We start from the raw sequence: 10,227 nt of genomic DNA, 5'->3' as shown, positions 1-10,227 counted from the left end.
CACACACACACACACACACACACACACACGTGTGTGTCCACCGACACCACTCCTCATAACGAAGTAACGAATCATTATCTATCTTTCTTACGATAATTAACTTTAGTTTGCATCTATAATCACGCACGTGGGTTTAATAACGTCACGCATTTATTATTACTCGATATTCTAAAGTTAAGAAAGCGCTAGGAAACTCTACGCTCTCCAACATGGAAATAATTGCTATTTGCTGAATTGAATTAACATTGAATGTCGATGAGTAATTCAAGTTTTTATTTATTTATTTATTTATTAATAATTTGGAACTCATTTACTGTGTTTATGTAATAATTAATGTCTATTGCTTTCGTCTGCAATAGACGAAACACGAAAAGGACCCGTGCTTCGTGTATATAAATATGTGTCTCTGTGTGCTTGTGTGTGTATATTTGTACATTAGAGTTCATAGACAAACATACACATACGCGCGCATGCAGGCATACATACACACACACACATACATACATACATACATACATACATACATACATACATATGTGTGTGCGTGTCTGTATATACATATATATATACACACATACATATATATATGTTATAGATAAATGTTTTACACACGCACACATATATGTGTGTGTGTGCATATATATCTATGTGTGTGCGCGTGTGTCTGAATTTGTGTGTGTATATATATGCGTGTATATATATATATATATATATATATATATGCATGTACGTATTTATATACATACATACATACATACATACACTTTCTTACACACACATTTTCAGCAAAGGAAATAGTCTCTATGCAGTTGCTCCACGTGCTGGAAAATGCAGTCAAATTTCCTTCAAGTTACAGAATACGTTCTATAAATGTGACCCTGCGTTCATTGTACCGAAGGTATAAACGGGGTGGAATGCTTTTAATCTTAGATCTGCTCACTCAGGGTGACCTGTGGTTAAACAAATACAACATACATTTACCTAACACATACACATAATCCATAAGCGTATATATGCATGCACATGTATACACCCTTCCCCCCTATACACACACATATATATATATGTATGTATGTGTGTATATATATAGATATATGTATACACACATGTATATATATATATATATATATATATATATATATATATATATATACACACACATGTATATATGTACGTATTACGCAACGAAAATCAGGTGTGTGTGTGTGTCAAAATTAAAAGCTATATAATTAATGGAATTAAGTATCAATGAATGTAGGCATAATAATTAATTATAACTGTCAATCGCCATCAATAATTCTTTATAATGATTATCTAACCAAAATAATAATAATCATCCATAGATAGCTATAATTATCAACCATTGTAAATAATTATTAATTAATTATCATTAAGAAACTACAAAGCAATAACGCTAATTTGTTATCATCAAAGAATGCTAGGATAATGGCTAAGTTATTATTCCGAGACGTAAGACGTTTAGGAATACTAGTTCTTAACAACGATGTGTTGAGAAAGACATGACAGCAAGTGAAATGATGGGAGCTCCCAGAGAACAATGGAAGCTAATTGAAAACAATAAAATAAGATTAAAGAACTGAGTTATTGATTAATGGCAGTTCAGAATTTTAGATTTGTGTAATATTATAACAAGACATAATGTGGGAGTTGGTGGTAACATTACTTTGTAGTGAGTCTGGTGATGGGAGATGGGGGAATATGAGAAATAATGTGTGTCTGGTATGTGTGTGTGTGTGCGTGCGTGTGTGTATGCGTGTGAGCGTGCTTGTATGCGTAAGTTACGTGCGAGCGCGCGCATGTGTGTGTAGTGAAACTACGGTTAAGTCGGTGAGATATCGACCAAGCCATAAAGAACAATTCCTAATGACGCCATCCAAGGCGGTTCTATAAAGACTTCCAAATGCAATTCGGATAATCGCTCAAGAAATACAATTGTTGGGAACGACTGATAAATCTGGGACATTGAGATGACAATCTAAAGCAAAGGAAATGTAGAATCTAATATAACAACTTCAAACTGACTACCATATTTCCCGCCATCTTAGTGGATGCCGGCTGCTGAAAGCACGTGCTGATGTTACCAGACTGTGTCTCAGTACTTCACAAATAAGAATAAACAAATAAAGCAACTTCACAATCAATTGATTTACAATAAAGTAATCGAACACGAGATATCCTCACTTTTTCTTCAATTTATTTATTTATTTATTTTGTTTTAAAGATTTAATACCTGAGTTCATTGACTCCGTTTTCTTATTAACTCGAATGTTTCCTTTTTACAGTTTTGGATACAAAAGTAGAGTATTATAAGCAAGTTTTGTTTTAATGAAAATATTTTGATAAAAATCAATTGTATGTTTATTCTTTGAATATTTCATAAGGGGAAGTCCATCTGGTATAAATAGAATTTACATATATGTATATGCCTATGAACATGTGGTGTGTGTGTGTGTGTGTGTGTGCTCTTTACTCTTTTACTTCTTTCAGTCATTAGATCACGGTCATGCTGGGACTACCTAATACTTAATTTTGAGTCTGATACTTGTTCTGTCAATCTCTTTTTGCTGAGCCGCTAGTTACGAGGACACAAACAAACCAATATTGGTTGTCAAAGAGTGAGAGACAAACACAAGCGCACGCACTCACATACACACAGGCACACACATATATGCACACCACACACACGCATACACAAACACACACACACACATATATATATACACACATATACATACACACACTAGCACGCAAACACACTTATGTCCGCATATACAATATGTGCGTGTATGCATATGTGTATTTGTGTACACATAAACTAAATTTCCTCCCCTCCTCTCTCCACACGTGCACTAGGAATAACAATACGTATTCACACATGCATATGCACACGCACACACACACGCGCGCGCGCGCACACACACACACACGTATGAAAATGGTTCATTTAACATTGAACTCATTTCACTGAGATGAATATGCCGTATGAAGGTAGTTGTATCACATTGTAATCAGAGATAGCTATTGGAATCAACTGATCGTTCTGAATAAAGTCTGTATTGTAAGTAAAGACTGAGTCGTGAATTTTGTTTTCTTTGATTGGACAGGTAATGGTTTGCCGCATGACAACGGTTTCGGTGATGTTGAAGAAAACTTTGACAACTTCTTTAGTTGCAGCGGACGAAATGCCGCTAAGCATTTTGCCCGTCGCCTTAACGATTCTACCAGCTCGCTGCCTTGATAGTATATTGTAATATTACAAACTGATGAAATGAGATTAAATGTAAAAGGACATGTGTGTGTGTGTTTGATCACTACGGTGACTCTACCATGATGCACATAGAAATGTGTGTGTGTGTATTTCAAATACGAAAATTTTATGTTATTAGATTTATTTTCATAGCTAGATCTATCTTCATAGTATCTGTGTGTGTGTGTGTGTGTGTGTGTGTGTGTGTGTGTGTGTGTGTGTGTGTGTGTGTGTGTGTGTGTGTATGCGTGTGTGATTTTAAGATATGGCAATACAGTTAGACTGCACACACCTGATGAGTCCTAATATGACTGGAACATGTCCGGGACTGTCACCATACTGCCAGAAACAAGACTAATTCTCCATTACGTTCTAATATTAATTCATTTTAATCCTGGAGCTGTTCACCATAGCCTTCTTGACCAAAAAATCAGTCATTAAAATGGTTTTTAATCCATTACTAAGGTTAGAAATTCATTTAACTAAAAACCCTCGCCTTACATATTGACTATGTACATAGCATGGCCGAATGGTTAAGAAGTTCACTTTGCAATCACCAGGTTCCGGGTTCGATCCCACTGCTTGATATTTTGAGCAAGTGCCTTTTAACATAGCCTCAGGTAGGGTCTAATTCTTGTGAATGAAATCGGGTGGATGGAAACTCTGTGAAATCCCGTCGGATGGATTGTACCTATGTCATACTGATTCCGTCAGCTGCGGAATATTAGCCACTTATCCGTTAATTCAATGAACAGGTAGTTCAGTGGGTCGAAAAACTTATTCTCATTGTTTGCGAATCCATTTCACTAAGGTATGGTGGTCGCTCTATGCAGAACAGGTGTTAAACAATTAAACGAGGTTTCAGAACGGTTTCTTTTATTGAACTTTTCAGGTAAAGTTGTGTCCACGGCTCCAGAACCTAACGAGACAGAAGAAAACTCTGATTCAATGTGGGATGTTGACGCTGAAGTGATAATCATTTGGGTCACCGGAGTGATTGTATTGATCACTCTTTTAACAATGCTTATCTGTTTCTTGGCTACTCGTAGAAAACAAGAACGTACAGAAGATTCGCCAATTCGAACCAGGTAAATAGACGATGGTGTCATTGAGTCTCTTTAATGTATGGTTTAAAGCAGTGCTTCTCGACCATTTTTCTTCTTTTTTTTTATCTATGGATCCCTTTGATTACTATTCTGTCCTGGTGAACCCCTTTCGCCATTCAGTGTTTAAAAACTACTTTTATAGATACTTCTTTCAAAATTCCTATTTTGTTTTTCATACATTAACTCGTGTAGATTGAACTATGTAAAATGTTTGCTAAAGAAACCTGTTTCTTGCAATAAATGCATCTAAAGTAAAAAAAAATTTCATGGACCCTTAATAAACTGCTGCGGATCCCGAATTTGCTATTTTGCTTGCGTGGACCCCGCAAAATCTTATATTGACTCCTTAAGGTCATATGGACCCTGGTTGAGAATCACCGGTTTAAAGTATGTATCTGTTCCCTAAACTATGAACTTATTTCTTTACGGTAAGGATGTTGAGGATAAGGAGGAGAAAGAAATGCAGGAAAAAGAAAGGAAGGGAGGTGAATCATTTCAGTTCATGATACGTGAAATAAATGATAAACTTTAAAACATTTTGCAAACGTTCTAGCAATTATTTATTAATAATTGTATTTATTTTTTCCTTGTCAAATAAAATACGTGTTTGGTTACTGGAACAACATGACAATGAAAGTGAATCAGTTGTCGTGTTCCAAGTTTGCCACTCAAGATCAGTGGCTTTCATGTGGTGCAATATAATATGTACATGCTACATACACACACACATACACACACGCCTTTAGTCGAACAAATCAACCCCAGGACTTATTCTTTGTAAGTCTAGTACTTATTCTATCGGTTCTTTTCCCAAACTGCTAAGTTGCGGGGACGTAAACACACCAACATCGGTTATGAAGTTATGGGGTGGGGACAAACACAGGCACAAAAATACATACATATATATATATAAATGACGGGCTTCTTTCAATTTCCGTCTACCAAATCCACCCACAAGGCTTTGGTCAACCCAAGGCTATAGTAGAAGACACTTGCCCAATGTGTCACGCAGTGAAACTGAACCCGGGACCATGTGGTTGAGAAGCAAGCTTCTTACCACACAGACATTCCTGTGCCTATATATATATATTGTATTGTTTCTCCTTCTTATCGAAAACCCTTAAAATAATCTGTAAGCATTTAAACGTTTGTGTAAATGCAGGCAGAGGGAGAGAAAGAGAAAGAGAGTGAAGGAGAGGGAGAGAGTGAATTCGAGAGAGAGAAGGGGAGAGAGAGAGAGAGAGAGAGCGAGAGAGGCGAGTTTGGGGTTTACCTAATCAATGCAATAAGCCAATAACACTGATCTGCACAACTGAATTGTAGTTCGTTTAATTTCTACAGATCTCGCAATGAAGAGGCAGTAAACCCAGGAAGGAGTGGAATAGGGATCAGTTGTGCCACTGGCGATGGCGTCGGCGGCGTTGGAGGTGAAAATCCAGCTTACACAAGGAACAGCGATGAACTAAACGGCCTGTTTAATATATATCATCCTCGAATGGTCAATTCGTTGCCCCATATGCATAGTCCAGTCTCGAACCAGGGTGGACAGCAATGGAATTCTTCGTCACAGACACAAGCTGCTAATCTGCCAGATGCTGACGGAGGCTTTCAGCAAATATCTCTTCCACCGAGCCACATAACAGAAGCCAGTCCAAGTTATTACCCCGGTCCGCCACCACCATCTCCACCACCTCTTCTCTTGACACGGAGCAATGCAAACGTCTCGTCACGTGACTACATGCGCAATGAAGACTACGTGCTTGACCCTTACTTTCTAGCTTCAGCTCCTCCACCTTATACACGTTATGCTGAAGACTACCACCCAACTAGCCCAGCAGATGCATCCTGCTCTTTACCAGTTAGAAATGAACGGTCATACAGGTAAGTTATTGTTAATATATTTAACAGAGAAGGAGGATGAGAATTAAAATGTTAATTAGGAATAATTATGTGATCATAAAACGATATATTTAACACAGGTAATGGGGATGAGGATTAAAACGCTAATTAGGAATAATTATGTGATATTAAAAAACGATATTTGTCCATGACTAACAACATTAGCTTCAGTTTCCGGCAAGTTCAGAAGACCACTTTGAACATATTTCCGCCTTATTCTGACTTCATCGCAAAGAATAATTACCATCAATTAGTTTCTGTATAGTAACAAGTTAGTGCTGCAGGGCCTGGACAATGTTTTCTAATTGAAATAATTATGTTAAATATAGTGTTATTCTATTGGTAACATTTGCAGCTCCAAGAACGAGAGTCTACAGAGATCTTGAAAGCCTACAGTCTCCGCACAACAAAATTCAAAAACCATTTAAATCGATCTAAACTCATTACCGCCTGTTACTATTGTTAGTTAATATAGTCTCATTACATATACTTTCTTACTGCAGAACCCTCAAGGTATTTAATCATGCGATCAAGCGATATGCTGGAAATACCAGCCAAATCCCCTTTACATCACACCCTACCATCTTAAATATGGAAAGGACACATTAGATAATATAGTCTTAGATACTCCTAGGAATACTGGATGAATACGGATGGAATGCTTTTTGTTTCATAACGTTATAATTGTAATATATAACATCTTGCGAATCAGCTGTCATGTGTGTTTTTTTATACATATATTTCCAGAGTGGCGTATGATTACTTCTGAGCTGGAGCAACCACTGACACCAGCCTTTCATTTAAACGACTGTCTTAAATCCCAAGTGCCTTCATATCTCTCATTCAGCGGTTAAAACATCGTGTTCAACTATATCCATGCGAAATCACATACAAAGACAACCTGTCTGAAAAATACTAGACAATGGACGACACTTCATCGAGCTATGGTACCCTCTCTATTGATGCATTTTAGGTAGAAATAACGAGTGAAAAATCAGCGATGAACTATCTGTAACTTTTTTACTTTTCTGTATATTTGTTTGCTTTTCTCCGAAAGAATTTATAACAATTCCATTTTATTTTATTATCATTTTCTACTGTTCTACTGTTTAATTTATTATTTTGATAATTTTAATATCGTGCACCCGATCAGCTTGAGTCAATAACTCAAAAAAATTTTCTTTTCTTTTCTTTTTCCCTTCCATTACTGTGAAACTTCTAAAAAATCATTTCATTTCATTTTATTGCATTGGGTAATCAGATAAATTCGTTCCTCTTTTTTTTTTTTTTTTTTTTTATAATCCTTATTTTTCATCAACAATTTCACCAAATCAGTCGATAATATATTCTCCTTCATTGTCCATGATTTCTTGCCAATGTTGCGCTAGATTGTTAATGCCATTGACAGTTGAAATCATTGGGTCTTGACTCGAAGTATTCATCGAGTCACGTTTTCAACTCCACATTGTTGTTGAACGAAACGCCTCGCAGACTGTTGGAGAGTGGCCAGAAAAGGAGATAATCTCCTGGAAGTGTTAATACCATCACTGTGCAGTTCATTCAGTAATAATGCTTTTTCTATGGACAGCACAAATGTCTCGAGGTGGTTTGGCAACTTTGGAACCTGGACTGAAAGCGAAAAGAAGCAGGTGTCGAAAATGCTCTTTTTCTCTTCTACTTGAAACTGCATCGTCATATGTCAGAAAAAAAGTAAAATTTATTTAAATTTCAAAAACGATAAACAAAAGTTGTAGAGGAAGAATAGAGCCACATAAAAAATGCCATAAAACACTACAATAAAGACATTTTTCATGTTAATTTAAATAACACTAGAAAGAAACAAATACATTTTTCCGACAACCCAAAAAGCAAAACAAATGTGCCTTCATCTATAATTATGTCTATGTCTAGCATTTTATATCATTGGTAACCAAAGCTGTTATGGTGTCATGTGACCACTTACACCATAATAACATGGATGAGTGAATGGGTTTGCTTAGAACTGTAAATAACCGAGAATGAGACGAAACTCTTAACGATGTCGGAATGGTACGTTATTTTTGAATTTATATTTTCTAAAAGATCAACTTTACCTTCCAATCCACCCCAACTCCCCAGTGATTAACACTAGTAATATAGTGTAGTAGATTCGATTGTCTATGCTTCGACCAAAGATGATTAAGAGTTAAAAAAATAATGAAAGGTCCTTTTTTTTTTTTTTTTTTTTTTTTTACAATTAGAAGCACCGTAGCCGATTGGGTATTGCATCAGATTTTGATTTCCCGATCGTCTGTTCGCATATCGATACTGATGACCCTCTTTCTTCCCTTTGAAATCCTATGATTTAACTCCGACAGAGTAAAAGATTAATGTTTCTTTATAGATACAGATATCACAGTGATTTGTTCGGGATTTATCATATATGACGACAGCCGCTTGTCGTTCATTCCCCAGTACGTGGTGTAAACGAAACATATTTACCAACAACTGGAGAATGTAAGACATTTCAAACCGTATTCTTTGAAAGCAATAAAACTTATTCACAATAGCAATAAATTCCTCTCGAACTTTTACCCACCGATTATACATTACAACGTCGTTGCTCAAAGCTTAAAACCTAAATAATTCAACGTCTTCCTGAAATTCTGTATATGGTGTCACATTTGCAGTTAACAATTATCATTTTTTATCTTTACTTCTTTTTTTTTTCGTATATATTGATGGTCTTGTGGTGTTCCGTGTGCTGTATGTATGTACCGTAAGTCTCTCCTACAAAAATTGTAAAAATAAAACGAAATGTATACGATGTTTTATATTGCATGATATAATGATATAAAGCTATATAAAATAGTTTCAAAAGTGTGTGTGTGTATGTATGCACATATATATATATACATAAATACACACACACACACACACACACACACACACACACACACATATATATATATATATATATATCAATGTGTGCATGTATCAAAGTTGTTTAGGCAATAACGTCCTGAGTTATTCCTATTAACATAGTCCCAGAAAAAAAACAATGCACAACATAGTGTTGGATCAAAACTTTACAGATTCAAATGTACAATCCCGTATTTATCATTGCGGTAATGTCTTTTTAAAGAAGGACATCGAATCCTGTTACCTACAATGGTCTAGAGAAGGGTCACTTGGCAGATTCACCGTGGTGCAGAGTTTAAAGCGAAACTCTCTTCAAAGAAATGAAGAGCATTGACAGAATATTTTGTTTGCATCTATTTGAGGTAGAGTAGTAGAAAAACTGCTCGGTTTAGTAATCATAATGTCCCTCAGCGCGCCCAGATAAATAAAATTGTTTCATTTCAAAAACTCGCCTCGGTAATCTGGTATAATACTCTTCATTGACAGTGCGACCCTTTTCAAGATAGTCAATATACACAATGCCTTTCGCATCCCAAAAAACTGAGGCGATCACCTTCCCTGCAGATGAAACCACCTTGCCCTTCTTTGGAGCAGGTGAGGAGGGGTGTTTCCACTGCATGAATTGTCTCTTTGTCGTTGGCTCAAAGTGATGAAGCCAACGCTTATCCTGGCTTAGGACCCAACACTCAACCTGGCTTAGGAAACACTCAAGGAAACCAGCTGGAGCGGCCTCAAACAGTGTCAACTTTTCCCGTGATGTGATCAATCTGATGCGCTTTTGATCAGGTGTCAGAAGACATGGCACCCTCCGAGCAGAAACCTTCGTCATGCCAAGTTCATTGTGCAGAATATTCTCAACTCTCTCGCGGGAAATGCTAATAGCATTGGCTATTTGATTTATAGTCAATCGCCAGTCATCCATCACCAGGTGGTGAAAAGGATCAATGCTTTCCTTGGTTATGGCAGTTGCAGGACGTTCAATCTTTGGGTCATCTTGAAGACTCTCCCTTCCCCTCCTAAATTCAGCTGTTCATTTTCGCACTGCTGATAAAG

At 36.6% G+C, this 10,227-nt stretch overlaps 1 protein-coding gene across 2 annotated transcripts in view; it reads left to right on the top strand.

The window, feature by feature from the left end:
* The window catches only part of LOC106876446 (uncharacterized), a 10,035-nt gene extending 2,688 nt beyond the window's left edge, over window positions 1-7,347 (top strand). The window contains exons 2-4 of one of the 2 annotated variants that reach the window (XM_014925001.2): window positions 4,161-4,356; window positions 5,716-6,255; window positions 7,021-7,347. In XM_014925001.2, the coding sequence (XP_014780487.1) occupies window positions 4,161-4,356; window positions 5,716-6,255; window positions 7,021-7,042 (758 nt within the window). In that variant the 3' untranslated portion in view covers window positions 7,043-7,347. Of the gene's footprint in view, window positions 1-4,160; window positions 4,357-5,697; window positions 6,256-7,020 lie in introns of both variants that reach the window. The other variant, XM_014925000.2, reaches the window with a different exon arrangement.
* The last annotated feature ends 2,880 nt before the right edge of the window (window positions 7,348-10,227 follow it).

Source organism: Octopus bimaculoides, chromosome 18 (assembly GCF_001194135.2).
Source record: "Octopus bimaculoides isolate UCB-OBI-ISO-001 chromosome 18, ASM119413v2, whole genome shotgun sequence".
NCBI lineage: Eukaryota > Metazoa > Mollusca > Cephalopoda > Octopoda > Octopodidae > Octopus > Octopus bimaculoides.
The sequence above is the reverse complement of the archived record's forward strand: the minus strand, read 5'-3'. Positions and strand labels throughout refer to the sequence as shown.